The sequence below is a fragment of the Halyomorpha halys genome, unplaced genomic scaffold, assembly GCF_000696795.3.
Source record: "Halyomorpha halys isolate HHAL.00 unplaced genomic scaffold, Hhal_1.1 Scaffold698.1, whole genome shotgun sequence".
NCBI classification, from domain to species: domain Eukaryota; kingdom Metazoa; phylum Arthropoda; class Insecta; order Hemiptera; family Pentatomidae; genus Halyomorpha; species Halyomorpha halys.
Window position 1 is genome coordinate 234,919 of NW_027105869.1, and position 16,062 is coordinate 250,980.

At 29.4% G+C, this 16,062-nt stretch overlaps 1 protein-coding gene across 1 annotated transcript in view; it reads right to left on the reverse strand.

The window, feature by feature from the left end:
- The window catches only part of Dbx, a 104,227-nt gene that overhangs the window by 8,718 nt on the left and 79,447 nt on the right, over positions 1-16,062 (reverse strand). The window contains exon 5 of the mRNA XM_014428176.2: positions 9,325-9,530. Within this exon, the coding sequence (XP_014283662.1) occupies positions 9,330-9,530 (201 nt within the window). The 3' untranslated portion in view covers positions 9,325-9,329. The remainder of the gene's footprint in view (positions 1-9,324; positions 9,531-16,062) is intronic.

Genomic DNA, 16,062 nt, shown 5'->3' on the forward strand with positions numbered 1-16,062 from the left:
CTAGAAATGTTATTGGAGTTCTATCAGTGGGTAGATTCTCCACATGTTTGTATCATGTCACTATGTCACCTACAGCAAATTTACTTGTATATATGCGTATACAGTTGTAAATAACAATAAATAAATTATTTAAAAAAAAAAGTATTGTTATTTTTGTGTTTTAGTTAAAATTGCACACAGGAAAATGTTTTCATTGTCTATGTGTTTTAATTATTTAAATAGATCCATTTTTCATTAGCATAGGCTGAGGGGAGCCAAGTAAAAAATAAAATAGTGAACTTATCTGATAGATGATTTCTTTCTGGAAACATGATATAATTAGGAAGATAACATTGCTGATATGACACCTTTACGGATCATAAGATCACAACCACACCATTGAAGTAAGTTGGATATATGTCGATTCTTCGATAAAAAAGGTAACATACCATGAGCATAATTATTCGTCATATGACTAGCTCTAAAAATAATGCGGGAAAACAATAAAAATGAACAATAACAATATTTTATACTTTTTATTTTTTACCCAATTGTAACGTTTCCTCTAAAAAAAAACACACTTTGTCATCACTGTTACGTATTTATTAATTTCGAGTCTGGCCGTTCGCGGCGCGGAACCCACTTGGTGGTAAGATTTCAAGCTAACAGGTTCGTTTTATGTTTTATAACATAAATTGTATGAACAATACCAGATAGAACAAGGAGCTTCTTAGAAGGCCTAGGTGTTAGCATTGGGGATATTGCGATCTTGGCGGAAAATATTATTTTGGACTCCCTGGGGATCATACACCATCACCTGCATGGGAATTAGCTCGGAGATTATTCTTTGTTTTATTTATTTATTTTAACATGTTGACCTCTCTATTTGTGTGTTTTAACGTATTTATTCATTAAATTATTTTATTTTATTAGTACTATTGTTTTTTTAAAACTTATTTATCCATTCATGTGTTTCCTGTAACCGGTTTTTTTATTATATTTTCCTTTTAATCTATGTGGTAGTCTTATTCTCGTAAAATGTATCTATTTGTTTGTTCTTGGTAAACTGATCTACTGCTGTGACTATGAATGATGGTCTGATCTCACATTACCGTCTAATATTGAATTTGTTTAGCGGGTCACTGAAGAGGATCTAGGTGGGTGAATTCCGGAGAGCGAATTTGTTGATCGGGTGAATTGAAAAATTGTGAAAGAGTGAAATTAGAGGAGCAGAAATGAGAAAGAAAAATAGAAATGAATTGAAACATTTGTATTTGTTGTACAGACCGAAATTGATTGTAAAAGGAAACTGTAGGGGAAAAAAATTGTTTATTATATCTTATTATTGTATCTCTTTTTTTCTGATTATACCATGTATGTGTAATTTATATATGCCCGATTACGGATTGATAAGTATGCTGTGTGAGATAGCAACCTGATGTATTTAGGCAGCGTAGATAAATAAAGTATTTCTCTCTTTATTTTGGTTCTTTATCTAATATTTTGGTTACATATCTCATTTTTTACATTTATTTTCTTTCTCTCAATTTTATTCCAATAATTTCAATTTTTAAATTATTAATAAACTAAAATATTCATATTTCTTTGCATTATATAACTTCAAATTTTTATTTTATTTCTTTAATTATGTTACTTTACCTACTTTTTCAATTGCCTATGCATACATTTTATTTTCCACTTCTTTCATCACTTTAATTTTATCAATTCCATTCAGTACAATTATTTACTTTTTGTCATTCTGTTTATATTTTCTGTATTCATTGGTTTTTATCTTGTTCTGTTCTTAGCCCTGATGAAGGCTAGAAATTCTGACCGAAACGTTGGCACGATTAAATAAGTCACTTCAACTTATTTTTGTTATATTTTGACCGTACCCCACAACCATTTTCTCCTTGAATAAAAAAGAACTTTTTTAAAATTCCGTTCTTTCTAATATAACTTACAGTTTGCCATTTTAATAATGTCAGAATGCTTGTTGAAAATAAATCAAAGAAGGCAACCATTGTAGAAGAGCTGGTTAATACATTGCCAGCAATCCAAGAAGACTGGTGCTCTCATAGCAAACCTCTACATCACCTCTTATATTTTTGTGTTGTATGTATTAATATAAAATAATTAAGTTTATGCTTGATTTTAAGTAATTTATTGTGATTATAGCTAATCGAAATTTAAAAAGTAATATATATATCTTCTCGCCCCTTGGCGAAATCCTGGCTACGCCCATGCCATTTTTAAAAAAATAAATAAACTCATTTAAGAAAAATATATGTTAACGAGTGAATATTAATTTCAACTCGAAGTAGAAGGTATGTGAAATTTGTGTGACCGCACTTGATTCATTACTTATTACTAAATATTCTAAGCATATTTCGGGAAACCTGACTTGATTTCAATACGTATGGACGGTCACTGTTCTTCATAAGAATAATTTGTGATATTACAGGAAAGTTGTTGGGAGATTAAAGAGCTTTCATTACGAGATGAGGAAGGTGGGTACGTTGATGTTGGGAAGGAGGATCTGATATAAGCTAATTCTAAGACGAGCCTCGGCCTTATGAATCAGAGAGAACCCCCTAACTCAATATGGCGCCTTCAACAGCTGATGACTATGAAATAATGGCCTTGCATTTGCATGTCGAGCGCCAGCTGTTGTCAGGGGCCATTTTTATCCTTCCCTCCCACTCCTTACCCACTCCCCCTTCCTTCCTGGCCCACCCTTCGCTCTCTATCTCTCTCCCTTCTTCTCTCCCACCCTCTATTTTTAGGGAATTTAGGAAAAAAAAAGGAAACAATACTGTAGCAAAACCTCTTTCGCTGGTTAGCTTGTAACCGGTATGCATTACCTTGCTCTGCTTTAAGATGGCATAGCATCATTTCTTTTTGTAGACTCTTGAATATTTTTATATTCTCATTTCAACCAGTTTACTTCAATCAATAACATAATTAAAAGTCTGGTTTGGTTCGCGTATCCAACAGCATTTGCTTGCCACCCTGGAAGGCGAGAATTTCAAACAATAAATTTTCAACAGAAATGAAAATAATAAAAAAATCATAGAACTCGTTCCAGATACCTACTAAATTCAGCTTTTGTACCAGTATTTTTACCAATATTAGCCAATAACCCAAGTATATAAAGTATTATGAATGCGTATTTGTGCTATGTTAAATAAAATATATACTTGATACGGTACGCTAATGGAGGGGATACGCTTACAGGGGAGAAGACCCCAGGAGGGGTGGTTTATTCCTTTCATAGGCGTGATATCCAGTACACAAAATTTGGCACAAATAATTTACTTCAACTTATTTGTGTTATATTTTGATCGCACCCCCAAACCATCTTCTCCTCGAATAAAACAAAACCTTTTTTTTAAATTCCGTTCTTCCTATTATAACTTACAGTTTGCCATTTTAATAATGTCAGAATGCTTGTTGAAAATAAATCAAAGAAGGCAACCATGTATTTATATAAAATAATATAATAAATAATAATACGCCAGGAGGCGTGGTTTATTCCTTTCATAGGCGTGATATCCAGTACACAAAATTTGGCACTTGAGAGTCGCTGATACACCCCATATGCCAGAAATGATCAGAAGAGCAGGGGGATAGAAAAAAAAAATAAAGGTTACTCAAAATGTGCTCACATTATATCAATAATGTTTACTACTTTTTATTTTTTTTTTTTTACTTCGCAACGTTCTACATTATATTATTTTTAATCAAAATCTATATTGATTTTTTCGGCCTAGACTCCCATACTAACCAAGACTACTATACTGCCTAACTAACCATCGTTGGTGGTCAAGTTTTTCATTTTGTGGGACCACCACTCAATGAAAAAAGTCAAGGCCCCAAGGCCGGATCCGAACCGGCGTCATCAGCAGATCTCTTTAATTGATTAATTAAAAATTGACCAAATTAATTCCATTTCATATTAACTCCTTACTGTTTAGAAGAAGAAATATATTTTGGTACCGTTAATATTCACATTGAAAGTCTAACAGGACAGACAGAGAAGCACGAATTTCTCGTGAGCAGCTTAACCTATTTTGGTTATAGATGTAAATTACTGTAAACAGCATTTACTACAACTTTTATTCTTTTCACATTTGCGATTAAAGTAATGGCTTCAATGTAAAGTTGCCTTCAAGGGGCGTGTTCCTGCCATTCAGCAGTGAATTTTAGTGAATACAATTTTAAACTAAAGTTGATTATTGATTATTGAGAAAATCGTTTAATTAATCAAAATAAATAGAGAAAAAAGGTCTATTTGTTGGCAGTTTTTTAAACAATACTAACTATAAACAAACGTGTGTTTGCAACGCTAACGCTTGCTTCAAGCTCCCTTTTGATTTGCGACCAAAAGTAGATCTGTCAGAAACTTAAACAAGTCGGTACCAGTTAATCCAATCCAGTAAATCCAGTAAATTCCAACCATTTGGGAACTTCTCATAGTTTGACAAGTGTGTATACATCATAGGGAAAGAAACAATAAACTAAGGTGCAGTAGAATTACATACAATGGATTTGAAAATAACAGCACAAACGAGAATTGTGCCAGCACCGCTCCTATCTCGTCCGCAGCAGAGTGGCCTTGCAATATACCCAACATGATAGTAAAATTAAAATTCTTGAATGAATAAAACAAATGGATTGATGTTTATTTATGACTTTATGAATATAAATGCTACACTGCTGTGACGCACTTGGCTAGGGGCTTTATCAACAATACCATCCCCAATTTTCTTTTGTTGATAAAGTTATTTTTGTTTAGCTATAATAAGAAGCGTATGCTGTCAACAAACAATTGTATATTTTTTAAATTAAGAATTTGAAACGTTCTTTGAGCAGTATTATTGATTTAAGACAAATATTTAAGTCAATGTTACTCTGTTCACTTTTAACACTTTAATATTATTATTGTACAATCCAAAATCCTTCGTAAAATCCTCAATGCTCCTTATTTTGTTACTAATAAAACCATCCATAAAGACCTAAATGTTCCTTATGTAACCGATCTAGCCCGAACCCGATATCATTCCTTCCATAATAAACTCCCTAACCACCCAAACCCACTAGTTTCTAAACTTCCTTCCTCTTCCATCCTCCGAGGCGCTTATATTGTAAAATGTTTTTAGAGTTCTACTACTGGGTAGTTTCTCTACATGCTGTATCATATCATTATAATTATGTCATTAGGATCAAATTTACTTGTTGTATTTTTTATACAGTCGTAAGTATCAATAAATTTAAAAAAAAATTATTATTTTTTTAAGTTGTAGTTATTAATTTAACCAATTTCAATCCACAATGCCTGTTTTATTCAATCACAAAAATTATTCTCATCTTAAAATTAAACTTTTTTTTTGTTTGTTTGTAAGCAAAAAAAAATATTATTGATGGACAGATCCGCCATTTTTTTCATTTTAACAAAGAAACTTCATGAAAAAAAAATTAAAAATTGTTTATATCTTAGGATTTCAAAACATTATAGATATACAAAAATGAGTTCTTCAGAATAACAGATTTTTAATTGAAATTAAAATTCGGTACTATTGATAAAAATAAAAATATATTATATTAAAATATTTTTAAGAAAGTCAAAATAATTTCTACTTGTTTAAATAAATAATTTAAATTTTATCCATTATAGTCTCAAAACATATTCTTTTCTTTACAAGTCCACATTTCGGCCAGTTTGCCATCCTCAGGAACAATCTATCACAAAACAGCTTTTATTACTTCTATGTTCCACAACAATTTACATTAATTAACAATATTATTTATAAACTTCATGCAGGCTATTCTGCCCAGGTCAAAACAACAATTTCTATGAAACATTAAAACATTAGGTAAACATATATATTTTTGTTAATAAGCCTATTCTAGATTATGTCTAATTACCTAATTAGTCAATTTTCATATTAAAACAAAAATTAAAATTCTTTATCACGGTCACTTATTTGATATAATTTATCAAAATGCTTGTAACCTTCCCTCCAGTCAAGCATTAATATTATTTATTATAACTATATTTTTGTTAAACATCTCCTTTATTTTATTAGTAAAATTCTTATCAAGATTAATTATAATTATCAACATTTAATTTATCTCATATTTTTCATAAATTTTACTTAATAAATAATTTCAATGCTTGACCTTAGTGGAGAGAATGTTACAAGCATTGTTATGATAAATTTTAACAAATAAGTGACTGTGTTAAAGGATTTTAATTTTTATTAGACATAATCTAGGATATGCTTATTAACAAAAAATATATGTTTACTTTTAATGTTTTAATATTTCATAGAGAAATTATTGAATTGATCTGGGCAGAATAGCCTGCATGAATTGTGTTTTTAAATTATTTAGTTAAAAAATTGAATTAAGGTAAAATAATCTATAAATAATATTGTTAAGTATTTTGAATTGTTGAGGATCTTAGATGTAATAAAAGCTATTTTATGATAAATTGTCTCTGAGGATGCCCGAATTGGCCGAAACGTCGGACTTGTTTTGAGACTATAATGGATAAAGATTAAATTATTTATTTAAACATCATTAACCAGTCTCAAGAAAGTATTTAAGATTATAAATAATTTCTACATTTATTATTCTTCAAAGCTTGTATAAACCGAATATCAAGTAGGTAAACTTTGGCTATTAATAAATTGTTAAAAACTATTTTAATTTTTCTTTGATATAACACTGACCATCTTGTGATTTAAATATCTACTCAAATTTCGTTTAATACAAATTAAAGCTTTGAAGTATTGAAGATTAATTCTTAGTGATAATATAATGGCTTCTTATATCATAAATTTTAATGACCGTATTAAATACTTGCTGGCGGAATAATTTCTCGATAACAATTCTTTTTCGATAACAAGTGAATAAAGTAAATATTTAACTGAGTTTTTTTGTGTTATTGTGTTGCCAAAGAAGTTGAATAGTCTACTAAAGATCTGGAAGCATGTGGGGGATATTGATATCTGCTTCTGACAGTGACATATTTCCGACTACTGAAGTCAATTCATTATTTCTTTCCTTAGCGGCAGATATGGAGTTGATTTGATACTCTATCAAAGGAATTCATTCACTATATAAATTAATTTTTTTTTTTAGTTCAAATAAAATTTTATTTATACATAAGTATTACGTTCACAACCTTAAGCAATGAGTAATATTGACAAATGATCACATTCATACCAAAATTAAAAAAAAAAAAAAAATTTATATCTAAATAAATAAAAATAAAATCTCTGTAAGTATATAAACAGAAAGATAAATAAAATGACAGTAATCAAAAATGATTTCTTTAGAATAACAGATTTTTAATTAAATATAAAATTCGGCATTACTGATAATAAATGGAATAAAAATATATTATACAAAAATATTTTTAAGAAAGTCAAAATAGTGCCAACATTATTATTGTTCAAAGCTTGTATAAGTCAAATATTTGCATGAAGAAATAAGGATAAAATAAATCAATAAAAATTTGAACTGATAATATTTATACAATAAATTAAATTAATTCATATTTATTGTGCCGAAACAATAATTCGCATTTAGTAATAAAAATTATTTATATCTTCGAATCAAATAGTAATTTTAAAAAGGACTTTTTTTTAAATAAACTTTAAATTATACTATTTAAAAATAAAAATTAATATAATACTTTAAACAATAGTTTAAATATGAATAAAAATAAAATAGAAAAAATATATCACAAAACTTTCATACCCTACTTTGAGTTAAAGTTAATCCTAATTATTCATAGTGAAAACACTTTCCCGAACTAATTTTCCAAATTTGCCTGTCAGTGGATAGATTAGCTTTGATTTCAACAATTTTGAGAAAAGTTCTTTTAATGATACTTAACTACGTTGATGAAATCTATTAAGGGACTAAGTCTCGAAGTAAATACAGAGAAAATAAAATGTATTATGACCAGTAGAAACGGAAGAAATTTCGGTGATATACATAATGGAGGAAATAAACTTGAACAGGTAGAGAGATTTGAGTATTAGTTTCTATGGCAACCAGAAAAAAAAAATGATTAGGAAATAAAAGCGAGTTTAAAGGCGGGGGACTGTTATTTTCATTTTAAAAATCAGTTAGTTCGTACCTTCCCTCTAGAAACTTAAAAGTTAGAATTTACAAAACTATTATCCTGCCCACTGTTCTTTATGGATGCGAATCGTGCCTCTTACAGTAAGGTTTCGAAAAAAAAGTATTAGGTAAAATATTTGGACCGAAAAAGGATGAATTAACGGGAGAATTTTGAAGGCTGCATGACTCTGAATTGAAGGAACTTTTTTTTTATTATTATTATTTTTTACGACCCCTTTCTGGTTATTTCTGACATACGGGAAGATAGGAAGGAGTTATCTTCAGGATAACACCCTATTCTCACCATGCTGGAAGATCATGTTTTCATTCCGTAGTATCGCCACAAAAATAAAAGTTTTAGGGCCATTCGTAGCTCAGGTGTCTCAACCTGCCTGTCCCTCACAGGTCTTAGCAATCTGAGGACAGCGCCGGTCCGATTCCGGCCTGGGGCGTTGAATTTTTTTACTCAAAGACGGTCCCACAAAATGAAAAGCTTGACCCCTACCACGGTTAGGATAGGTTCATCACCTGTAGATAGCTCCCCGTATATCCAGGAAGGGCGTCATTAAAAACAAAAAATTATTTATTTATTTATTTTTTTTTTAAAGGAGGTTTTAGTAATGAACGTGTTTCTAAAATGTTAATTAACACAAAAACCACGAGCAAAATCCAAGTGGTGAAAGGATTTTATCAAGAGGGGACTCTGGTTTGAACGGGTGTCTCTGGACAGAAGTATGTAGATAAGATTCGGTGATATCGGCATTGAACCTATTAGCTTGCTAAGCTTTTATTTATTATTGGGGAGTTTGTAGCCGAGCGAGTTAAAGAGTCAACGACTCGTGACTGCAACGGTGCTAGTTCGAATCCGTCCTAGAAGTTTGACTTTTTTTCTGTGGCGAAATGAAAACTTGACCCGTCATCAGAAATGACCTGGAAGGGGGTAAAAAAAAAATATTATTATTATCATTATGAAAAATATAACAGTTTACTAAAATTTACATTCTGCTCTTAACCATTTATTGAATGATAAATTATCCCTACACGTCTAATCTGAACATCCATCTTTGATCTTACTGTCACTCCAACTGACCGTTCTCCCATCGGTATAGTATGCCAACGCCTGGATCCTGATTAAGAATTTATTTCAATGAAACTCCTAACCTATAGGTTTCCCTCTTACACTAGGTTATCCTCCATCCTACTCACCCTGGTCACGTGACGGTGATCTCTTCTTCTTCCTCCTGAGATTGCTCTTCTTCGGAGTCTCTCCTCCCGCCTCCCGGGTCCGAGAGGTCAGGGTGTGGGTTATTTTTGTTTGGGAGGGTCTGCTCTCGGGATCCACCGCTCGCCAGAAGTTCTCGCTCCTTAGAGTTCCTCCACTTCATGCGGCGGTTTTGGAACCAGATTTTCACCTATAACAGGACGGATAGATTATTAATACCAGTATTCTTTAATTTTAACATAATGAAAAAAATAAGCAAAGTTTATTTGAGCAAACGTTTAAGGAATGTGCAAAAGACTAAAGATTTATCAAGTTTGACAATAAAATATTACTGACTATCATAGTTTACAGTTTGGAATAAAGATATTGATTAATATCAGATATCAATAAAAAATATATACATATATATTATAAATCACATTATGCTCATATACATCTAATATTATATCTCGTGGCTTTTATATTTTATTTCTAGTCTCCATAAGCAAATATGTGAAATTTTCCCTTTTTTGTTTTTTAAGAGAGTTCACCGTGAGAGGCCTCTGGTTTGGATCTCGTGGAATAATGCCAGATAGAACAAGGAGCTTCTTAGAAGGCCTAGGTGTTAGCATTGGAGATATTGCGATCTTGGCGGAAAATATTATTTTGGACTCCCTGGGGATCATACACCATCACCTGCATGATGCACCTGCTCGGAGATTATTCTGTTTTATTTATTGATTTTAAAATGTTGACCTCTCTATTTGTGTGTTTTAACGTATTTATTCATTAAATTATTTTATTTGATTAATACTAATTTTTTTTTGTGTTTTTTTAAAACTTATTTATCCATTCAAGTGTTTCTTGTAACCGGTTTTTTAATATATTTTCCTTTTAATCTATGTGTCAGTCTTATTCTCGTAAAATGTATCTATTTGTTTGCTCTTGGTAAACTGATCTACTGCTGTGACTATGAATGATGGTCTGATCTCACATTACCGTCTAATATTGAATTTGTTTAGCGGGTCACTGAAGAGGATCTAGGAGGGTGAATTCCGGAGAGCGAATTTGTTGATCGGGTGAATTGAAAAATTGTGAAAGGGTGAAATTGGAGGAGCAGAAATGAGAAAGAAAAATAGGAATGAATGAAACATTTGTATTTGTTGTACAGACCGAAATGGATTGTAAAAGGAAACTGTAGGGGGGAAAAAATTGTTTATTATATCTTATTATTGTATCTCTTTTTTTCTGATTATACCATGTATGTGTAATTTATATATGTCCGATTACGGATTGATAAGTATGCTGTGTGAGATAGCAACCTAATGTATTTAGGCAGCATAGATAAATAAAGTATTTCTCTCTAATTCACTATTATCAACATACATTACAATTTGAAAAGTGAAATATATTATATATAGATGATAATGATGACTAATGAAGGAGATGGTCAGGGTTGACCATCCAGGATTGACGATAGACCAAAACTAAAATAATTTAAAACTAATTATTGATTACCAACGTTTCGGCCCTCAATGTAAGCCTTCACCAGGGCCAAAATAAAAAAGTACAAAAAATGTTAATGAAAAGAAACGATATTATTGTTTTCATTGATAAACATATTCTCTTGGAATTCAAACTGATTTATTGCCAATTGAAAATAATATTTATGATAAATTCTATTAGATTAATTCTACTACACATGTTTTTCTTGCCACAAACTACTTAAAACTACATGACCCAGATCAAATAACCCACCCAGAACCTCCTAGCTCTGTTTGACAGTGTTGCCACTGTACAACACCGTTTTTCTCTATAAAAAAAAATCCCTGAATTCACACTCTCACCACCTACGTGAACTCTGGATTTAATAAAATTATACAGATGAAGCTTTATCTACTTCGTAATCCTTCTTCCAAAACTGCTGAAATGGTTCTCTTCTGCCACTGAGGCTCTTCTGGTTCCCGACTCTGTTCTATTATCTTTTCCTTATATAATATTATATGACAAAGCATTTATCTGGATCATATCAATAGTTATAATAACATCATTTATCAATCATTGTAAATAAATACTCAGTTCCTTTATATAGTTTATTTACTATCATATTGCACAATACCACCCCTTATTATATTATATAATTAATGGTAACAATATTTTATAAATATAAAGGTATTTATTTGGTAACTCGTAAACACACAAAAGGCCTTTGGAAAAGAATCCAGTAGTAGTAATAGATTTGGAGGACTCAATTAATTTTAATTAACTTATTTTTGTATTTTCATCGATTATCCTGGCATTCCGACTAAATTTTAAGACAGATATATAGAGTTACAATATATATAGATACAATATAATATATATAGTTAAAAAAAAACAAAAAGTATATTTGTTTATCTTGACTTCACATAAGCATAAGTAAAAAAAAAAAAAATTGTAACAATTTCACATAACGTTTATTATGGAGACTAAATATTAGATATAAAAGCCCCAAGAAAGATGACCTCAGTAAGTAAACAGCTGGGGAAAAGTAAAATTTAAAATAAACTATCAAAAATATTTCCAGGAGTTATATATATGTTGAGAAATTTTATGCTTCCATTTCGATAATTTTATGCTTCCATTTTGATAATTTTATGCTTCTATTCTGATAATTTTATGCTTACATTTTGATAATTTTATGCTTCCATTTAGATAATTTTATGCTTCCATTCTGATAATTTTATGCTTCCATTTTGATAATTGTATGCTTCCATTATGATACTTTTTGCGTTTATTGGCGAACCGTTAATTGAGTTTTTATTTACTGCTGTTTGTTGAAAATTTTTTCAGGATTCAAATAGTATAATATACGCATAAAGTTAAAAAGACCCTCGATTAAATGAGAAAATTGTTGAAGATAAAATAATGGGTATTTTACTATGGAGGCTACAGATGTCGCATCTGAACAAAAATTGCGGTTAAACTGAATCGAATAGAAGCAAAAAGAGGGGGGCCGTAGTGGGGCTTCCCCCCCAGTTAGCTCCCTGTAAACAGCCATTAGTGGTCTGGCTGCCTCTTCAATCTGTCTGCCCCCCTCATGTTATGTCAATCTTATTGTGGTCTCTCTTATCCTCTCCTATATATAACTTTTCTCTTTTATTGTATCACCTGAACAATATATATTTTTCATATTCATATTTATGATATATGTTGGTAGGAGTTTTTAAATAAAATTTGATTCTCACAAATATCAAAGCAATATAGTTTTCCTATGGATCATTTAGTAATTCTTTGGTATTGTGAAATTTTGAGATCCAAAACCTATATCTCAGGAAACATTAGACGTACGTCTACCTGCACTCAAATTAAAACTAATAACATGAAAACTGCTTCTATAAAAATAAATGTCATAAACTACTTTACAGCCACACTAAACTAGCTTTAATCTGAGTGATAGCAGACACCTTGACGTTTAATGGTTTTTGAGATATAGTTTTTCATAAATAAAATATCAACATTTTGTGAATTTATTTTGTCAAATATAAAAACTACTACTCCTACAGTGATGAATGTTATAAACTACTTTATACTAAGTTTCACTCGCTTTAATTTGAGTGCTTATAGGCATGTGTATGTCTAATGATTCCAGTGAAATACAGTTTTCTCAATGCAAATTCACTAACTAATGATTTTTGCGTTATGAAATGTTGCTATTTAAAAAACTTTATCTCAAAAACTATTGAACATTAAGAGCTTTATATTTAGGGCTCATATTTTAGAAAAATTACTGTACTTTAAATTATGTACGGTTACATTTTCGAGTGTGTTTAAAAGATATGGAGTTATGAATGGAAAATTTTATTAATTTTAAATTAGCCACCGTTTTTTTTATTGCCGTATACTTGGTGGACTCATAAATTTTGACTTATGATTATTCGTAGTTTTTATTAAAGTAATAAAAAATTGGGGTAAAATATTTTTTTCAGCGTGCTCTTGTATTAGAAGCCCGTTAGCGAAGTGTGGCAGGCGCAATAGCTCTACCATACCGCATGACTTAGTTGCTTTGCGAGATTTCGAAGATATTAATTCACACAAAATTAACTTAGTTTTATAATTTACAATTAATTATATTAAAAAATACTGTTTATTACTTATTTATTATACTGTTATATTATTGTTATTGTTATTTTATATTGTTATTTATATTATATATTTTATATAATATAGTTATGTCATTATACTATTATGATACTGTTTATTATTATTATTTATTATACTGTGTTCTGATAGTTATGTTAAAAAAAAATGCAAAAAATATTATAACATTAATAATTACTTTATGTTAGTATTTATATAATATCTAATAAAGAATGACGACATATATATTTTATTTGGACAACATTGGTTGTTGATAAATAAAGTATTTTTCTCCAACACTATATACAATTTAAAAAAATAAAATAAAAAATAATTCAAAGGTATATGGATCAGTATAATTTCCTCACTCATTTAACATTTTTTTAAAAATATTATTTTATCACCTCTTCTTTTCTTGAAGCATTCTTTTTCTGCAAATTGTCGTTTTTGTGCATTTTCTAGTGAGTACATAGTAACCTATATTTTTTAAGTGAAGGATTTATCGTTTGAGAATTAAATTTACGTGACGATCCTTGGTTTAAATACTAGTGTATCCAGGAAATTAGTTTTTGGTTAGATTAAGTGAAAATGGTTGGTAAAATTTATATTAGATAATATCTACTAACTAATTTTTCTCCAAATGTGAGTTAATTTAAATAACCAGTTTCATAATATCGTTTTTGTGGTTGTTGTATTTGGAAATATTACAACTGTAAAATTTAATAAAACGATTTCTCAGGATAAAAAGCTTTTTTATAACTTAAAAAGGGGATCACCGATTTCAACGAACATTTTTTTTTTGGTGGTACTGCTTCGAAAAATATTACACATGTGTCCAAGGTTTCTAGCCAATGTGCCTAGAGAGGCAAGAAAAAAATATTTTAATAATTTTAGAAATTATTTATATTGCCGTGTTCTGCCTTGCTCCCCTTGTATTTTATGGTTATTATATACCGATTGATTTTTTTGTATATAATAAGAATAAAAGATTGTTGACAGTATTTAATGAGTTTAAGTATGTTAAAAATTACAAAAACCAAATATCCCTTCTAGTAAAGGTTTTTTTAGGGAAAAAAAGATTCGAATTTACTATTTTTCAAAAACCTTATTTACTAATTATCATATAAACAAAAATTTAGAAATTTCAAGGCTGGATTTTTGGAGATATTTTCTCCAAAAATCGTAGAGTTTACTGATCAAAAAAGTTAGATTCGTTTTATTGTCCTCAAAACCCCTACAGAACAAATTTTCATTAAAAAATATTTTATCTGGCCCACTTTGCAACATAAGTCGGTCTGAATCGTTTAAATAGTGTTTAAATTGATCAAGTAAAATACTTTCAATATTTTCTGAAAATTCGAGAATTTTTAGATAAAATTTTATTCGATTAACAAATTTTCAACAATTCTAAAAAAAAAATTTTTTTCTCAACTAGAATTTTAAAAAACCTATATATAATATAATAGAACTCAACTCTGGATTTGAGCTAATTAAGTTTTAAATGGGAAATAAATAGGTCTTTACCGATCTGTTTGTTTTGCTGCTCTTTGATCTTTGTAATATATTTTAAATTATATAACTTCATTCAGTAACTTTTCGATTATGCCTGAATATTCCATTGTCGAAATGTAACTTGAAAGTAGAATTAATCTAACATAATAATTAAACTAACACAAAAGGTTTAAACAATTTTAGATAAATTTAATATCTCTATCGATTAAAATTTCCAAGTAATTTTATATAATAATATTCAATCCCGCTTATTATTTTTATTATATTTTAATCTTGGCCAATCTAAACACATATCAAACAAGATTGTTCACTTATGAATGATTCTTCACGTAAATCGAGAAAATATCCGCCTTTATTACTTTATACGCGTTTACGTATTTATTTATAACATATTTAGACGTTTTAGTACTTTGAATATTTAAAATAAAAAAATACTTTCGGATAAAAGTTTGATAGAAGAAAGACAATTTCAATTACACAAAGGATCTAAACTCCAAATTAAAAAAAAAATCATATAGATTGTTATTATCTGCAAGATTTCGATTCAATACTCACATTTGATACGAATATGAGTATTATTTCATTTCATAATTTATTATTTTTTAAGGAACAAACCTTTAATACTTCTCACATAACGCTGTCGTGGTTCAACAGTGTAACATCTCAAAAAATTGTTATTTTGAGATATGCATCTAATATTAGCAATAAGGGCTATGTAATCTATACAGTTCAAAACAGTAATATCTCGAAATATTTTTTTTACTTAAGTATTAATTATGTAATATAAGTATTAATATCAATAAGTAATAATTATCAAAGTATTAATTTTGTAACATATGTCTTATTACAGTTCTGTATTTTACAGTATAGATATTACCCTTATTGCTAAGATTACATTATAGATTTTACCCTATTGTTAAGATTACATGCATATCTCAAAATAACCATTTTTTTAAGATGTTACACTGTTGAACTGGGACATCGATATTTTTATTTCTATATTTTGGAGAACGTTCGGACGTCTGTCCAATCTATTTATAAATTATTACATTAGAAGTGTATTAATAAAAAATTAGTAAATTTGTCTACTAATTAAAAACTCAATCATTTTG